The sequence below is a fragment of the Microplitis demolitor genome, chromosome 3 (assembly GCF_026212275.2).
Source record: "Microplitis demolitor isolate Queensland-Clemson2020A chromosome 3, iyMicDemo2.1a, whole genome shotgun sequence".
Classification (NCBI taxonomy): Eukaryota; Metazoa; Arthropoda; class Insecta; order Hymenoptera; family Braconidae; genus Microplitis; species Microplitis demolitor.
Window position 1 is genome coordinate 18,409,360 of NC_068547.1, and position 19,457 is coordinate 18,428,816.

Here is a 19,457-nt window from a genome sequence, read left to right on the forward strand (position 1 = left end):
TTTTTTTTTTTTTTTTTTATCACTTATATTTTTCACAAATTCCAACAAATTAAAAATAACATTTAGTTAATAATATTTGTAATAATAATAATAGTATACGTATGTGTTTGATAAATGCATAGACATAAATTTGTTGACAATTAAATCCGCGTTAAATAATTTGCTGCTCAGTATAACCTAAATTTAATTATGTACTAGGCATAGCGTTATGTAGAGGAGTCAAAAAAAAATAAAATAAAAAGCACACGTTCGGTCGTCTCGAGGTCTGTCATAGTTGTGGTTTTAGTTGTCGTATGAATATGTTCGTCATTGTCCACAAGTATCTCAGAAGTACGCGCCTTGTCTAGCCTGAGATACGTTCCGTTTCGCTACATAATTACTTGCCGTCGTGACGGGTCTTCTTTAATACTTGTATTATTAGTGAGAGTTTGTCGGCTTGTTTTGTATCTTGTTTTATGTGCGATCATACCAGACTAGTCTAAATAACTTTTATTATTTATTTTTGAACGTGTGTTGTTTTTTAAATTAAATTCCTTTATAATTACCGATTTAATCAAATTATTACAAGCATGTAGGGTAGAGGTACCATTTGTGGCCACTGCTCCATTTTTTTTTGGACACTTAATACTTTATTTTAATTAATAAAAAAGTGTAAAATCAAATTTCCATTTCAATAGTGGGATAAAAGTATCTCTGAAGAAATTTAAAAAATTAATTATGTTATTGTGTATTTTAAAAATTATTTTATTAAAATTTTTCAAATTTCCAAAACTTACTCTAAAGTGGTCAAAAACGGTACCACTACCCTATTGGTCATAAGTAAAATTGAAATTTAATTTGCTAAATTATTTAATGAACAAGACAAAATGTTTTTTTTTTTTAAATTTTTTTTTACGATAAAATACTATTGTGTAAATAATTAACTATGCGATTTATTGTTTTCTTTTTATTAATTACTATACATCTACTTAAGTTTATGGTCAGTCGAGTGCGCCAGCTATCTATGAAAACTCGGTGCACGATCTCGCGGGAATCTGCGGCCATGGGGGAATTCGGCCGATTTTTTTTTTTTTAGTCTTCATATTTTCACGCTCATCAGTCTGCATGTGTAGGGCTTTTTTCAGTTGCACATGAAAACTCATTTGCTTACTCTGCTCGGCGAGGCGCTTAATTATTTAAAATGTTTTTTTCCATCACTTTTTTTTTTTAGAATTAAAAACTTTCGTAATTTATTTTAAATTATTTAACCGGTGTAAACAATTTTGATAATTAATTTTTTATCCCAAGTTTAACTTATTTTTACGGTAAATAAGTTGATTCTCATAAAATTAAATATTTAAGTTACTAAATTTAAATAACCACGAAATAAAAATTATCAGAATTTACTAAATGTGTTTTTTAAGGAATGATTATGATATTTATTTTTTTACAAAAATTTTGAATTTTAAATTGATAATTGTATACGATTGTTGTTAACTCGGTTTGTTTATTTTTTTAAAATTAATTTTATTATAAACTATGTCAAATAGACAAAGTCGTGTTAGTTACGCAATTAGTTTTCTTGAAGTGATAAACAGTTGAGACCACAGGATTACGACGAACGAGGTAGCGCAATCAGCGAAAAGAGAATTGGTTCACTGAAGTACAACAGGGAGTAGGGGAAGAGTATTAGATTTGACAAGTACTTCTTGAATACCTGACTATACTTACTTTGTATATATAAATATATATTTATATACACAAGAAATACAGAGGTACGTAAAAACTACCAAGTAGTAGTTTTTCGTCAGAGAAATTAAAAAGAACTATTTTTCAAATTTTTTATGAGTTCAAATTATCAAAAATTTTCAAAGTTTTTAAACAAAAAAAGAAGGAAAAAAAAATCCTGAAATGAAAAAAAAAATAAAATAAACAAAAAAAAATTTTTTTTAAATAGGCGTTTGTATTTCAATTAATAATAATATGATAATAATAATAATAATAATAATAATAATAATAATAATAATAATAATAATAATAATGATAATAATAATAATTTTTAAAGTAAAAATAATATAATGGTTCTAAAATTAATATTATGAATAATAGTTATGTTATGATAAATTAAATTCTATATATGATTATAATTTTAATTGAACAAGATAATTAATGATAGAATTTATTTTTCATCTATATTTGTATATATATATTTATTCATTTATAACGAAGTGAAACAAAGCACCGTCATCACATCAAGGTCACTTATATTGCAAGTTAAGGAACTTCAGTTCGAAAATATTATATATGTTACTATTATATTAAGATAATTTTTTTGAGTAAAAGAAAAGTTATATTATTTTTGGTGATAATAGTCATTTTATGGTAGAAGCCTCTCTACCCGCTCACTTTTCATTGGACTGAGATTAAATCACTCAATATAAATTCTTAAGTAAAATGAAAAACCATATTTTTTTTATAGTTTTAAATATTAAAATAAAATTTTAGTTTGAAGAATAATTTTGATAATTTATTATTATTATTAATTTCTTAAATAAAGTCCTTGGGTTTACCCATAGTCACTTACTAAAATTTGTCATGTACCATTACTCGATCAACATATGGTCCTATGGTCGCTCAAAGACAATATCAACTAAACTATGATAAGATTATTGATTTGGAAAATAATTTATAAATTACATTATTTTATTCTTTCATAATATAAAATTTCATGAATTTTAAAAATATATTTGATAAAACATAGTTATAACAATTCTTTAAAAATTTGACGTAAGCTAAATTTAATCTAACGAATGAACGTTAAAGTAAAAAATTCCCGGCTGTGCGCGATTTTGTAAACAGTCACTTAATTCGAATTTATTATACATTATAAAATAATTTGATACATCATATTTTAATATATTTACATTTACAAAGAATTCTATATCAATAATAATTTTTTTAGTTTAAATTTTATCTTATAAAAATTATAAAAAAACGTATCAAACATTTAAAGTGAGTGACTAATGGTACTGAGCGGGTTAGGGGCTTTTACCTTATTAATAATAAAAAAAATTGATGAATGATAATTTTCAGTTTTTCAAAAAAATTATCTTAATACACATTATATATTAATAATTACTATACAAATTTAATGCACCTCCGGTTAAATATTCAGTGTTGAAAAAGCTTTTAAAAAAATTTTAATTAATAAAAAAAAAATTACATTAAATTTGAAATTTAATAATTCCATACTTTTTATTTTATTAACATATGAAGTATTTAACCGACAAAAATGGGAGCTGCAAGTATACTTTAATACTGTAACACTGACGGGACGATTGAAAGTTTTCAGATCCTAAAAAAATTAAACAATCAACCCAATGGTTTTTTATCATATTTATAATTATTGTTATTTATTTCACGAATACTCGATGGTCCCCGACTGTTGAAATCACGTTTTTTTTTCTCGATCAAAAATTTAACAAACCACTTTTTTTTACTTCATAAAATTCCAGTCGTATATTTCTTACGCGCAGAAATTCATAGTTAATATTAATTGGCCTATTGTACATTATTCATTGTCATCAGAGACAACAATGGAGATAAAAAATACTGTTCACTACAATAAATAGTTGAGGCTTTAATAAAATTAATTTCTCAACTATCCACAAAATTCAACGACTTTAAAAAATTGATATTTATTTACTTATTTATGTATAATATTAATATATTTATTTATCTATGTATATTTATATATATATATATATATATATATATATATATATATATATATATATATATATATATATATATATATATATATATATTTTTGAATAAAATTCAATAGAGCCAATCAAGCCACTCGGGTGCTTTATGTGGATTTCATAAAATAACTCAAAATATGATCATATATTTACAAAATTAAATTACTTAGAAGAAGTAGTATATCTTTAAATAGCAAAGCTTACTATTACTATAAATTCTATCTACAAAAAAATATTAATTTATTTACTTATTAATTAAATAATTAATAATAATATATTTACGGCAAGTTTCATATTTATTAACGACAAGTATAAATTAAAAAATTATTTTCTATAAAACCATAACTCAATGACATTTAAATGTAAAACGTCAACGACTTGGTGGTTTCTAAGTTTTATTGAAACTTTCCTAATCGATTGTACTCTACGTCAGAGGTGCGCCTAAGCTCAGCTTTTTTTTTATTTTATTTTCATTGCACTTTTTTTCTACACTAAAAAATTTACGAAGTGAACACAGATTCAATTCGGAGTAAATATGGAGTAAATGACTTTGTATTAATTTAATCCCCTTGGAGTAAAATTCTTTCCCAAGGGGAGTTTGTTTTAGTATTGAAACTCCGGTTCGGAGGAAATTCACTTGAATACAAATTTTATTTTAATATTAAACCGCATTGGAGTAAATTCGGATTTGAATAAAATCCAGATTACTCCGAAATCATTTCGCTGAAAAAACAAACTCTCTATTTACTCCAAATGCGGCTTTTCTTTCTAAATCTCCGGAACTCCGCTTTCACTCTCGATTTTTTTCAGTGTACACCGGACTTAAATTATCTAAATAAAAAAATTTTTAATTTCTATCGATAACTCTTCCGGTTAAGTTTTAAAATAAATAATTAAATAGTATTTTATTAGACAATTAATTAATTAGTTAGTTATGGTAATTAAATGATAGTAAGCAAAGTGTATGGAATGTATGTTAAACTATGGCAATTATCTTTTGAAAGTTATTAAATATTAATTATTTAAAGAGATAGCATGTACAACAGACGTGAAAAGTTTTAAAAAAATTACTGAAGTATTGGATTCTGCATTATTTTTTTTTTTATTTTTTTTAACACTCGAGTGTCAAAGAAGCATGAGTGTGAATAAATTAAAGTGATTAATACTTCTGGCAATAATGTCCTTCATAGGCTGAACAATACTGTTTAAATCGAACAAATATTTTTTTTATTAATTTTTTTTGTTCATAATATCTATTAGTGTGTTAATTATTTATTGGTTTTATTTTATCGATTTATACAATATTGTAAGACCTATAGAATTGTGAAATATATCGTTGTTTAATAAAAAAAAAGTTTTTTACACAAAAATTCATTTACTGTCTATGTAATTCGTACGTATACAAGTGCTCGCGCAAGCAAAGTTAAATTTTAGAAATAATATATATTTATATATATAATTGTATTAAGGTGATAGCAATTATTATATTTTATTGAGGAAAATTTTATTAACATTAATTAAAGTTGTATACTATGTTTTAGTAAATTGAAAAAAAGTTATAGATTAATGAGGGAAATTCGATTAGTTAATCTAGTTAGAAAGAAGTCACAGCGATCGGAATGTACGGAGATAATAAACGAACAAATAAATTGTATAAAGAGACTGAAAAAATTGTATGAATTTTGAATTGGAGAATAAATTAATCCTTTAACCCTCTGTCACTCGCACTATGAATAATTCGTTTGACTTCAATTTTTTGTTTGCAATGAGAAAAAAATTTTAATTGTTTTTACTGCTATTAAATTATCAATTTTTTTTTTTCGCGCGCGCTTATACAGATTTTAAAATTTCATGAGTTTACATGCAATAATGTCATTACTTTTATTCACCGTTTATTAGAGATGTTCTATTTCATACTCATTATATTTTTCGAAAATAAATTGAAAATTATAAACTTTACTCCGTTTACAAACATATACTTTAATTTTACAACAAAAAAATTTTAATCAAATCTGATAAAAATTAAATTAGAATCGATTGAAGATTTTGTGCTTTTATAAGATATTGAATCAGAAAATTTAAAAAGAGATGACAAAACGATGCTATATTTTTAGTGCGAGTGCCAGTCAAATTATCATTTAATTGGAAAATAATGAAAATTTTTACCAATAAAATAATTCATACTCTAATCATGTACTGAAATTTATAAGAATTTTATAAATTCGTCAGTATTAAAAAAAAAATCACAGCTAGAATAAATCACAATGATTTAAAATTTATTTTGAGACGCGATTCAAAATTTTTTTTTACTAATCAATTTAATCGTATACTTTGATGATAAAAATTATTAAACGTGTACAAAAAATGTTAATCAGTCTCATTAAAAATGGAAACTGAATTAATTAGATCACGACTTAATATTTTTATTTAAATTTATTGGTTCTAAAATTTATTATAATTCATTTATTTATAATGAAATTAAATTTTTTTCTAGCCTACTATCTATTAGCGCAATTAGAAATTAACAATTTTCGAATACTGTCTTGCAGATATTACTTAGAAAATTATAATTAAACAAAATAAATATTTCTAGTGCGTAAAACTATGTAAATTATACTTATCATAATCATTCCTTTCAATAGTTTAATAAAAAACAACCCGTCAATAAATTCGTAATTATTTTCTCGGTTTTACTCATGTACAATACGTTGTTATGTGTATATACACAGTGATGAAAGAAATAAATATTAAATAGAGGAAATAAAATTTATATAAGTGGTGTTAATAGCAGAGAATCAATATCACCGAGTGCGCTCTATGTAACAATTATTTTAGTACAATGTCTGATAATATAACTAATTTAAAATTCACGACACGTAGTGTTATAGTTTATGAAACAACAAAATAAGACTAAGAAGAGAAATGATAATAGATCTACGTTTGTAGTTATTATTGCACTGTCTCAAAGACTACCGCATCGACGGAGTGCTTCGATTTGGTCTTTACACATCTACAAATACTCTCTGATATATATATTTGTATACTTGATGCATATATTTATAGATCTATGCTTGGAGTAAATTAGTGATTCGCGTTTGTTCTATTTTTTTCTTTTTCCCTTTTTAGTCTTTAATTTTCCGCGCTATTATTGGGATCTGAATGTATAGTCCGTTATGAATTTATGGATTAAATTATTAAAAAGTTTCGTCAGTTAGAAATCTTTTTTTATAACTTTATTTTTAAATTCATTGATTAAAACAATGGAATATTTATTATTTTATAATAGTAGTTTATCTATCGAGTGCGATCGTGCTTAAGACGCGAGTGTGAAGATTGGTGCCCGAGCCGAAGGCGAGCGTCTGAGACTCGATTGTATTAGATAAATACATTAGTTTTTGTGACAGATATTTGAAATTTACTACATTTAGTGTCTATAAATGGCAGGTTATAAATCCGCGTTTATTTATTTGGTAAGATTGTTTTGAGTATTTTTTGAAAATTAGAGAAAAGTCGGTAAGTGGACGAATTAAAATGATGATAAACTTTGTCACAAGATGGCTCGTTCAGTTACTTCGATATTTTTTGGTCGTTTGCTATCGCACATGTAACCAAAAAATATTTTTTGATCCAACGATGACGTCACTTTTAGAACGATTAGGTATCTTTTTTACCAGCTGTATCTTATCTAATATTTTTAGCTGCCGGCTATAGGCGCTAAATGTCGTAGATTTCAAGTATCTGTCACAAAAAAATATTATTTAAATGAATTTTATTTTAGAATTTTCATTTTTCAAATTTCTTTCTTATCTACTTAATTTCAGAAATTGAAATTCTTTTATTTTTAATGAAAATAAAAAATTTTAATGTTGATTTAAAATTAATTGAACTTTCGACTTTTTTTTTTTCAGTGCAACTATGAATTTTAAAAGATTTTTTGTCTGACGAATTTCATAAATACACTGTAAAATGAGCGGTGTTAAAATTAAATAACACCGTCGTAGGCGGTGTAATTTGGCGGTGTTAAAATACCGGTGTCAAATCGGTGTAAAAAATTCCACGAATAGAAATTAGAAAAAAAATATAAAAATTAAATGAATATTATCTGGAGGAAATTTCAATTTTGCTACGTACTTATTTATGTTATTTGTAAGTTATTTAAACATTGCACGATTTTACCCCCACCATCTCAATTACTACTAATTTAATTAATTAATAAAAACACTGTCTTAACTATAGTGTTCGAGAAGCAAAAATTTTCACAAAGTTAAATATTTTAACACCGAGAAATTTTTTTAACACTAGTAAAGAATATTTACACCGGTGGCGGTGTTATTTTAACACAACGTTCGGGGTCGAAATTTAACACCGAAAATTTGAACACCTACACCGCCTGGACTTAGCCCGGTTTTTTTTATAGTGTATGACTTATTGTCGTTAATCGAAAAATTAATTTAAAAATTGAAAAATTTATTTAATTTAAAAGCCACTATGCTAGCGCACTCTTACTAAAAATTATCTAAAGTGAAATAACAGCCCGATAATTACACATACATCGCATTTATTATTCTGCCATCCGTGTACTCAATTAATCAATAATAAAATACATTGATGATGATGAAGATATTAAATGTATGTACCGTGTTATTGAGTCACTGTACCTTGAATGTCATTTCCATCAGCAGCGATCTCAGCTTACGTCTATCAATAAAATTTTCTTTCAGTTACAAACACCCCCAATCACTCAGTCTTCCTCAATAATAATAAATTACGTCGTACGCATGAAACATCTCCACCCCTCTAATCACCCCATTTTCGTCAACTGTATAAAATATTCTCAATCGAATCAACAACAGTCATCGTACATCTCGTACAACGTTATTAGTACACTATTACAATTAATAATTATAAGTTCATATATATATGTATGTATATAATATACATACATATATATATTATTAACCAATATACTATATTCACAGCATTTTATCAAAATCTTTTAAAAGCACCAACCGTGGCGGCTCAATTACTCTTTCTCTTTCTCTCCCTCTCTTTTTCACTATTATTATTATTTCAACAAAAAAAATATAAAATTATAATTATCCTATTGATCCGCACAATTAACACCCAAGAAAACTCGTCCTGGTTTATCCTACACTATATATTTATATCAATTCTCATTTTCGCGTGTCATCCTCGTAATATTTTACTTCAATAATTAATACCGATATAAAAAATAATAATAATAATAATAATAATAATAATAATAATAATAATAATAATAATAATAGTAATAATAGAAATGATTATATTATTATCCATAATAATAGCAATAATAATATTAATGATAATATGTTGTAATTAAGCTAAAAGTTTTTTCTCTTAAAGCACTGATTAAACGAGGGAGTTCATATTTAATGTGTTCCTCCCCCTGAACACGCGTTTAAACCACGCAAATCCTAATCAAAATCACAGGACTAACTAGAAATACCTTCGGCACTGCCATCACGTTGACTTGTAATTAAACACAATACACCGATGACAATTAAGTCTCTTCATAGCGAGCGGGACACCAAGATAAAGAGGGGAGGTAAATTAAAAATTATAAATAAATGATAAAATCAATAAAAAAAATTTAGAAAATAGATAATAACTATGCGGGAACTCGAACTCGAGGGAGTGAGATCTTTGGATGAGGTTCTGGACAAAAGGATTCATTGTCAATGACAAGACTGGAAAGGTGGGTGATGGGGGAGGTGATGATGGATAGTAGGGACGTCGATAACTCGACACTTGGCGTCCATCTCGTTGATGTTCGTAGCTGTTAGTTGTCTCTTGTTGATGACGTTGCTGGTGGTGTCGCGTTTGGCTCGGCCGAAGTGAGCGGATGAGCGTGGTACTGTAGTATTTGTTGTTGTTGTTACTGTTGATGTTGTAATTAAAGAAGTTGAAGTTGAAGTAATGGTCTCTGTTGCGGTGACGATGATTGGCGGTTGTCGGTGGTAGCGGTGAACTCAATGGTGTGGCGGCGGCGGGGGCTGAGGTGCCTCCTCTTCCGTTGGATCCACAGGACTCGGCGACAGGAATTTTCTTACGTATTTTGGATAGTGGGTTTTTTCGTGGGCTTTAAGTATCGTCGACCTGGAGAATGTTTTGCCGCAGAGCGTGCACCTGAATGGCCGCTCACCGGTGTGTACTCGACAGTGATCCTTCATGTGATGCCTGAGTTTGAAGGCCTTGCCGCAGAATTCGCACTTGAAGGGCCTGTCGCCCGTGTGCGCCGGTAGGTGGGCTATCAGTGAGCCAACGTCGGGGAAAGATTTGCCACAGAACTTGCACAGCACGACGCCCGACGTTGGATCCGAATGGGCAGCCAATTCTAAGTCCATGGGTTCAACCGGACCACCAGAGGTAAAGTGTGCCTCCGGCGGCAGGTGGATACCGGGCTCGAGGCCCAGCTGAGCCTGCAGCTGCAGGTGCGCCTGCTCGCGGTACTTGAGCGACTCGAGGCTGTGCGATAGGATGTGCCGTGTCAGCTTGCTCTGGTGGAGGAAGGAGGCACCGCAGTACATGCACGCAAACACCCGCTCATCCACACCCATCAACTCCTGCAACCAAACAAACAAGAACATCAACTTCTTGCTTCCGGCTAACGTTTCTCTTACTCTCTCGTTCATTCTTTCTCTCGTTCTCGAGCTCTCTTAAAACAACAACAAAACAAGAGCTCGTTCGTTCTTTCTCTCTTTTTTCTCTTTCAATCTCTAGTTGCCTAACTAATTCTATTTTTATTTAATTATTTATTCGACTCTATATATATTCAATTTAATATAAAAAAAAATAAAATAAAATAAATAAAAAAAGATGATCAAATTTGATAATTAATTTAATTATTTTTATTAAAATTAAAATAGCAGTGGACCTTTACACAACAAAAGACCTTACAGGTCACAGCAAGACTGTTTCAAGGAAATAAAAAATATAAAATAAAACAAATAATTAAGGTCAAGGATTCTGCAGGCGTTACGCGCTACACATCACCAGCACTCTCTGTCATTGCATTGTCGTGTCGTGGTTGTTGTAAGCTCTGATTGAACGCTAGGAAAACTGCATACGGGATGTGGGCGAGTGTCGCGTGCAGAATCACTTGTCACTCTCTCACTCTCTTTCACTCTATTTTTATTTATTTAGTTTTTTCTAATTATCAATCTACTCTACGTTTTTTTTTTTAATTTTTAATTATTGCCAAGTAAGTGTTCAAGCGCGATTTAACGAGAAGTATTGGAGACTTCTCGTGGTTGTCACTAATAAACTAACGTGAATAACGGCAGCACAAGAAGTTGACGCTCATTTTTGTTTGGCGCGCCCGTCCCCCGTTTATTTTTTTTTTTTTTTATTTACAATTTAACTATGCAGGGCATTTTAATAATAGTAATAATAATAATTATAATAATAATAATAATCATCATATTAATAATAATAATAGTAATAATAATAATAATAATAATAATAGTAATAATTATAGTAATTTTTATCAGTAGTATTAATTATGCATCATGTAAAAATATAATATTATTATTAAAATATATCCAAATTTCATCTTCTTTGTTACTCTTCAACTCACAGAGTTTATAATTTATCCTAGTATTTAACCAACAAGAGCCGGCCCGTGTTGGTTTCTTCAACATGTTATTAATTATTATAATTTTATTTTTTTTTAATGATAAAATAATTTAACAAATGATAATAATAAAATACCGCAACGCAATAATTAATATCGGAGCAAAGGCGCATTGCACTCAACCAAACAACAATTTAATTACAAATATTTAAGTATATAAAAATGTTATTTTAAATAAAAATAAACAAAAAGATTGATGTTATGAAATTAAATAATATAAATATATATATACATATATTTATTTGTATACGTGTATTAGCATATTCGTATATTTTTCAATGATATAAAGAATATATATTTTGTATATGAAAGAATCTTTTTTAGATTTTGGGAACAGTAACTCGAGCAACGCCATCAGCATCTCGTGATGCATTCAATGTTAATATTCGATGTGAAGGAGGCATGAGTTTACTTGTCACCAATCAATTTTAAAAATTTATATATATATATATATATATATATATATATATATATATGCATATATTCATATGTATATTAGATATATTTATAGATTTATTAAATATATATTTATATTATAGATATGTAGTTGATATTGAAAAAAAAAAATTGAGTAAAAAAAAAAAAAATGAAAAATAAATAACAACCATGGCCAAAAACGAAGGTCAACTTCTTGACAGTGAGCTAGCAAGACAGGCTTTGGCGAGGATTTCCATTGGATAGGGTTCACAGATAAATTATAAATATTATTTTATGAAAATAATCGTAAATGAGCGTTAGAAGGCACACGGAGAAAAAGAAAGACAAAAAATGTACGAATTTTTATTATGCTGAAGAGCAAACTTGAAAACAGGGAGTGAGATCGTCAAAAAATTAATATGCTGCACTACAATTATTATTGCGAGCCTCTAGAAAATTTTTTACTGTAATCCATAATTTAGACACCTGGGTCGAAAAAATAACTTGATTTGACTTGTCATTGACTTAGTTAACTTGATCTTGGCTACACTTACATTTTTTGACTTTAATATAACTTTTTTAATTTACAAATTTATAATTCTGAAGTTAGCAGACAAGTAACAATGTTTGAATTTTTTTTTCAACAATTTAATTTAAAAAAAAAAATAATAAAAATATGCACATGTAGAAAATTAAAAAAACTATAAGTGCAATTTTTTGAAATATTTTTTTTTTAATTTATTGTTTTTAAAAAAACTCAAAAATTATTAGACACTGGTTAATTTCAGTATCATTACTTATTTAGGTCAAGTTTGACTTGGATTTGACGTGAATTTAAGCCAAATCTAAGACAACGTGACTTTAATTTAACTTAGTTGGTGTCAATCGATACCAAGCAAAACAACTTAGTCAAAAGTATGTCAAAACCAAATGTGTTTTCACAAAAAGAACTTAAACTTGACTTGCTTTATTTATTTATTCACTTGAAGATCGGAACGTTTTTCGCGCAATGAAAAAAAAAATTTTAAGTAAAAAATCTATTGTTTGACTAGATTTCCAAAATATTTCGGATATGGATGCTGGTATGTCAGCCGAAGATCTTAGGTCATCACTAACCTCCAGAACTACCCGTTAAGCAATCAAATTACAAACATTGTTTTAACTTTCGTTGCGTGAAAAATGTTCTGATCTTCAGGTACATATTTATTTTCAATTTTTTTTTTACTCGGGCAAGTTGTATTCATTACAACTTACTAATAGTGTAGCATAATAATTTTTCGAGGACTTCATTTCCTATTTCAAGTTCGGTCGTCAGCATAATAAAAATTCATAAATTTCTTAATCCCATTTTTCTCCGCGCAGATATTCACATTTTTGTTTTTTAAATATATATAAAAACAAGAATAAAAACAAAATAATTTATTTATCGCTTTGTATATATTTTGTTTTTTAAATTATTTGATGAGTTAAAAAATTAAACAATATATTACCAATTAAAAAGACGAATCATAGATTCATTCATTTGAAAGGAGCGGGAAAAAGTGGAGATCGGTTTTGATATAAATAAAAAAAACGTTTATAAAATCACGAAATTAGACAGTGAAAAAATTAATACGCGCCTTATTTAAATTATTATTAATTATTTATGAACCAATTTACTTTTCGTTATATATCAATGTATATAATATATATATAGTTACTACTCTTACGAAAAGAGTTGAGTGTACGAGCGATACGAGACATGAGAGTCGCCAAGAAAACGTCTTTCGCAACATTTGATTGACAATTATTCAATAATTATAAACAATTATTTTCATTTTTCTATTCGCTAATTCATTTATACTCTTCTATTTAATAAAAATAATAATAAATAAATTTTTACGAGTTTAAAGCTAATACGGACCTAGTGTACTCTATATAAAATTTAAAAAAAACAAATAAAAATAAAAAAAAAATGATTTTTAAATAAAAATATAATTAAATGTGGGGTAGGAGGAGCAGCGAGCAGCGAAGCGTTTGGAAACATGCAGTAAACTCACATGCAAACGGTTATACTTTTTTATTAATACATCTTATAAAAGCGTTTTTATTATGTATCGACAATATCTTGGAACAGTATTGCTGTATTTATTTATTTGTTATTTATTTATATTGTGGATATTCGGTAATGAACAATGATAATTCCATAATTGATATAACACGATACATAATACGCTATAATTATTATGATAATTATATTCTTTTATGCATTATCATTGGCAACCTGATGACCCTGCTTTACTAATAATTGCAAATGAGTGTAAGTTCAGCTGACAATAATGATAATAATAATAATAATAAATAATAATAATTATTTATAGTATCAAAAATAATATGCAGAGTAAAGAGCTTTAATAATAATTAAATATATACGTTACTTTATAATAACAATAGTAATACGATAACGATAATAAGTAACAATGTATAATAATAAATAAAAAAATAATTCATACCGAATAAAGACTCACCGGATCTGGTGGGAGTCTATAATCTGCAGACATTTCGCTGCTTGCACAACGCTCTTCAGTCGACCTTTCCCAGTCCACCTCTTTTTTCAAGGACTGCAATAATTAAAAATTAATAACCGGCTGATTGTCGTGTAGTACTCAGTTTTTTTTATCAAAAGTGCCGTCAAGTATTTTTATCTTTATTTAAAAAAATTTACGGGTAAATTTATTTACAAGTCAATGCTTAGATAACGAGGGAAAATTCAAAAGTTTACTTTAAAATTATTTAAACACTTGTAGTTGAATGAATGAGTTGTTATTAACTTTGAATGGTAGAATTAGGAAAGTAATTAGTGTATATAAAAAACTTACAAGTGGTACTTGTTGAACCGGAGGTAATCCTGACGGTCCTGCAAGAGGTTCTGTACTGTGTGGGGACGGAAGTCGACTCTGTGGTAGATTTAATGGCAAACCACTGGGCGTGCCAGTATTATTATTATTACTTATACTCATATCGCTGGGTCCACTGTGCACGGAAATAGGACTAAGAGATCCTCTCGTTTCTTCTAAACTAACAGCGTCTTCGGAGTCCCTCCGCGGCCGGTCTAGCGCAAGAGGACCTGGACAAGGACTACTCGCTCTGACTGGAGAGGCCGGACACTCAGTCATGTCAACGGCTTCCGTGCTATCACTATTATTGGTTACTTGAGAAACAGGTTGTTGTTGCTCCCGTTCCCGTTCGCGCTCACGTTCTCGTTCCCGTTCTCGTTCTCGCTCTCTTTCTCGATCTCGGTCTCGGTCTCTCTGATCCCTCGTCTGTGGCTGTTGCTGGTCAGATTCTTTGGGGGTCTCTTTATCGCGGTCCTTGTCTCTGTCCTTGTCTCTTTCTCGCGTCTCTCCCCTCATTTCTCTGAGACTGTCCGGACTTAGATGCTGCTGCTGTTGTTGTTGCTGTTGTTGATCATCTCTAGACGCAACTGCAGCGTTGATATTGGTCATGTCTGCGAGTCCCTTGACTTTGAGGCTCTCAGCGGTTTTGAGAAGGGCCGAGAGCTGGCAATACTCGACGTTGACTTCACCCTTGTACATGAAGTCAACGAGGGTACGCAGTTCGGAGAAACGGACGTCCTTGAGAATGACGATGGGGTGGCGATTCGGGTGGTCAAGAAACAAGGCTTGAAAATAGCTGGAGCACGCGGAGAGGACAACCTTGTGCGCACGTATTGACGGTCCCTCCGTGCACGCCAGCGTCACGTCCACCAACGATTCGGACTCCAGTAGTTGACTGAACACACCCAGCAAGTTGCTCTGATGATTGTTCCACCTCAGGCAGTAATGCTCACTTCCCATGTCTGAACTGCCCGCAACCCTGCTGTAAATTACAAGTGAACTGTCAATTTCTGTATATCAACAATTGTTAACTAAGTTATCCTTAATACTCCTACTTATTTACTATTCAAATTTATGACGTTTTCTTTTACCAATTATCCAGAATTTCTAACCATCTAAATCAAAGTATACTAGACAATTTACAAATGAGACAATTATTCCTATATATAATTTTTTTTTCATTTATTTACTTTTAAATAATTATACAGAAAAAAGATATTTTTGGCACAAGAAAAATTTTTCATTACAAAATGAAAACAAAAATTATCTTAAGACTAGAAAAAATTTTATTGAGGCTCAAGAAAATTTCTTCTCGTCCAAAGAAAATTTTTATTTTCAATGCATAATGTAAGAAATTTTTTAGGGCGTCAAAATTTTTATGATACTGAAGTTAGCCAACGTCTGATAATTTTAGGATCTTTTTTCAAAACGATAAATTATAAAAAAAAAAAAAAACATTTGAAAAAATTGCAATTATAGTTTTTTTAATATTCTACATAAGTATTTTTTTAGATTTTTTTTTTTTTTGTAATTGGTTGAAAAAAAATTTGACAATTTTTAATTGTCTGCTAACTTCAGAATCATAAATTTTTTTGCTACAATAAATTTTTTTTTCTGTTTATTTATTATGTAAAATAAAATAATAAATAAATAAAGTATCTCTGAATTTTAAGATGAAACGGTTATAATCGCGATGGGTATCGCGGCGTGTGTGTCTCTTGTCAAGGCAATTACGTTTTACAAGACTCGAGTAAGCAATTCAAGCATCACACTCTCACAGCACATACACGCACGCAACAAACATAAACATACACATTAAATTCCAGAAATCCAGAAATTGTAGCGATAGTATAAAAGTAGCGTCGATGTGACACTGGTAGTTATAGTCAGTCGTAGTTGCAGTAGCTGCAACATCAGCAATAACAGCTAGCACTGAGTAACGATTGTCTGTCTCCTTGGCCCATTAATGCTTATGTATACCGGATGCAACCTGGCTGACATTGGCTATCGATGTGCTGCGTGCTAGCTAGCTTATCTTCTCCTCGTACTGTTATACTATATAATACCTACTCGCTACTGCCAGTGCACACTCTTGGCTTTTACATAATAAATTATATTATCAGACGCACGAATGTACTCCTATCCACACTCTCTGCGCTTAAACGCGGTTCGAGTGAGTCTCGAGACAGCATTGGTGTTGCTGTTATATTCTATAGCTTTACGCTGCTCTAGTCTACATTACCCAACACAAAACTACTTCACCGATACGATTAAACTCTGGTACTCAATTATTATACTTGTCGTGTTATGTATGAATATACATATATATGAGTGTGAACATAATAACGATGCTAACAGGAGTTGAGGCTTTATTTGACGCATTTTGTGTATATGTTGTCAATATATTCATATATATAAAAAACCAAGAATCGGGTATATACTCTGTAAAAAAGAGCGGTGTTAAAAATAAACTCAATTTAACACTCCGCGGTGTTGAAATTAAATAACACTGGTTTAGGCGGTGTAAAAAATAAATTCCATGCATAGAAATTAGAAAAAAAAATTATTACATATTTAAAAAAAATATAAAAGTTTAATGAATATTATCAGATAGAAATTAAAGTTTTGCTATGTACTTAATTAAATAATTATTTGTATTATACGTAATTTATTTAAAGATTGCACAATTTTACGCCCACCATTTCAACCACCAATAATTTAATTAATTAATAAAAATACTGTTTAACTTAATAGTGATCGAGTACGTAAAAAAATTCACAAAGTTAAATATTTTAACACCGGTAAAGAATATTTACACCGGCAACGGTGTTATTGTAACACCGCATACGGTGTTGAAATGTAACCGAAAATTTTAACACCTACACCGCCTGAACTTACCCCGGTTTTTTTTACAGCGTAATAATTACACTAGATTAAAATTCACGTTGATATATATATATTGATCATTATTATAGTAATACGTGGTGATACATCATAGATATTAGCTGACGATATACGAATTTATCTTTTATCGCAAGTTTTTTTTTTTTTTTTTACAAGGTTATATATATTATTATTATTATTATTATTATTATTATTATTATTATTATTATTATTATCTCACTACTGTAATATGTTACACGCACGTTATGCCATTTGCGAGTTGTTGACTGGTATACGAATGATTGCTCACGTCGCTTGTATTGTCAATGTGAAAAACGACGCACGTGCGTGTAAGAATTCAATAATGTGTACATACGTAGTGAACGTAATGTATTTATCAGTGTGTAAACGAATTAGAATGTGTGAGATGCGAGTGAAGGAGTGTGGGTGCTGTACGTAAAAGAGTATGCGTTAGCAATGTCGTGAGTCGGCAGCGTCGATAATTGCGCGCTTCGACTATTTATTCTTGCGACTGCAACTTTGTAGTTAAGTAAGTTAGGAAAAAAATTGTTTAGCTGAGAAAAATATATTTTTAGAATAAAAAAATTAATGCAAAAAGTAAGACATTGAAGTCTGTTTTAATTGGTACTAAAGTTAAGTCACGCGTCTTGAAGTTGAAGTTATAAACGTGTTTTTAATTTTTTTTTATCACTTTTTTGTTGATATTACTGAAGAGACTTTACTCGTTCGTATCGTAATTATTTCAAAATGAAGACTCTTTTGATGTCAAAAAAAATTTTATGCGTTATTCATTTATACTTCATTCTATTGAATACATTAATAAATTCATTTTTTATCGAGTTGAATAATTAATTTAATTATGGTTATTTAATTAATTTTTTTTCTTCCATCATATTTGTAAAAAAAAGTGATAAAGATTTTCCTATTAACATCCTTAACTATTTCAAATTAAAGAAAAATTAGTTAGTTTTGATTTTTATTTAATATTTTTTTTTAAGTCAAAAGATAAATAATTAATTTCACTATGACAATTTAACCTATTAATTTTTAATCACGTTATTCATATAGTTATTGAATAATTTAAAAAAACCTGCTCTAAATTCTTGTTGCAATAGGAAGTTATACGTTCGTTAAAGACAGAATGTCGATAATATTTAATTTGACATTCGTATGGAAGGTTTCTATTAAACGTAATATATTTTTCATGAGTTTAATCGGCAGCCTGTCTATCCAGAACTAGAACTTGTGAATAATATCTTCATTAATGCTAATATACGACGGATTGATTAATGAAATAATTAAATAATTCCCGTGAGTTCAATGAACTACAAAAATAACAATTACAAGTTTTTTAAGTATAATTCTTTAATGAACTGCATTTTTTATTGGAAATACTTTTTAACTTTCTGCTACGAAAATTTAAAACTTTCAAAAATGGGGAAGTTATTAGTTTCGGTCCGATTTTCAAAAATCGAGTTTTTATCAGATATCGATGTTTTGAGATCCTAGGAAAGCTATTCTGACTATTTCCGGATGGAAGTCCAACCGCATGTGGGTATATGTAAACTTTTTTGTCCGACGATATTTTTGGAACGAATCAACCGATTGGCGACAATCGAAAAGGCTCAATAAGACTAAAAACTGAATTTTTTTAGGTTTTTGTTGCATAACTCGTAAATCACTCGACCGATTGGTTTCAAAGTTTGATCAAATCTAAGTCTCAACAAACTCTTGAATGCCACAAAGCCGGTGCAATCGGTTGATTTGTTCCAAACCCTGGTCAAAAATAAAACTTTATTTAGAATTGGTCGTCTTAAACCGTGACTAAGCAAGACTAAGTCG

At 29.1% G+C, this 19,457-nt stretch overlaps 2 protein-coding genes across 3 annotated transcripts in view; both read right to left on the minus strand.

The window, feature by feature from the left end:
* The window catches only part of LOC103572947 (zinc finger protein 629), a 42,201-nt gene that overhangs the window by 9,524 nt on the left and 13,220 nt on the right, over positions 1 to 19,457 (minus strand). Inside the window, exons 2-3 of one of the 2 annotated variants that reach the window (XM_014442738.2) lie at positions 14,694 to 15,693; positions 14,343 to 14,435 (exon numbers count right to left, since the gene is read on the minus strand). In XM_014442738.2, the coding sequence (XP_014298224.1) occupies positions 14,343 to 14,435; positions 14,694 to 15,671 (1,071 nt within the window). In that variant the 5' untranslated portion in view covers positions 15,672 to 15,693. Of the gene's footprint in view, positions 1 to 14,327; positions 14,436 to 14,693; positions 15,694 to 19,457 lie in introns of both variants that reach the window. The other variant, XM_014442737.2, reaches the window with a different exon arrangement.
* Positions 6,040 to 10,372, minus strand: LOC128667493 (zinc finger protein 26-like). The gene has a single exon (XM_053737825.1). The coding sequence runs from the start codon at positions 10,370 to 10,372 to the stop codon at positions 9,755 to 9,757; it is 618 nt and encodes a 205-aa protein (XP_053593800.1). The 3' UTR covers positions 6,040 to 9,754.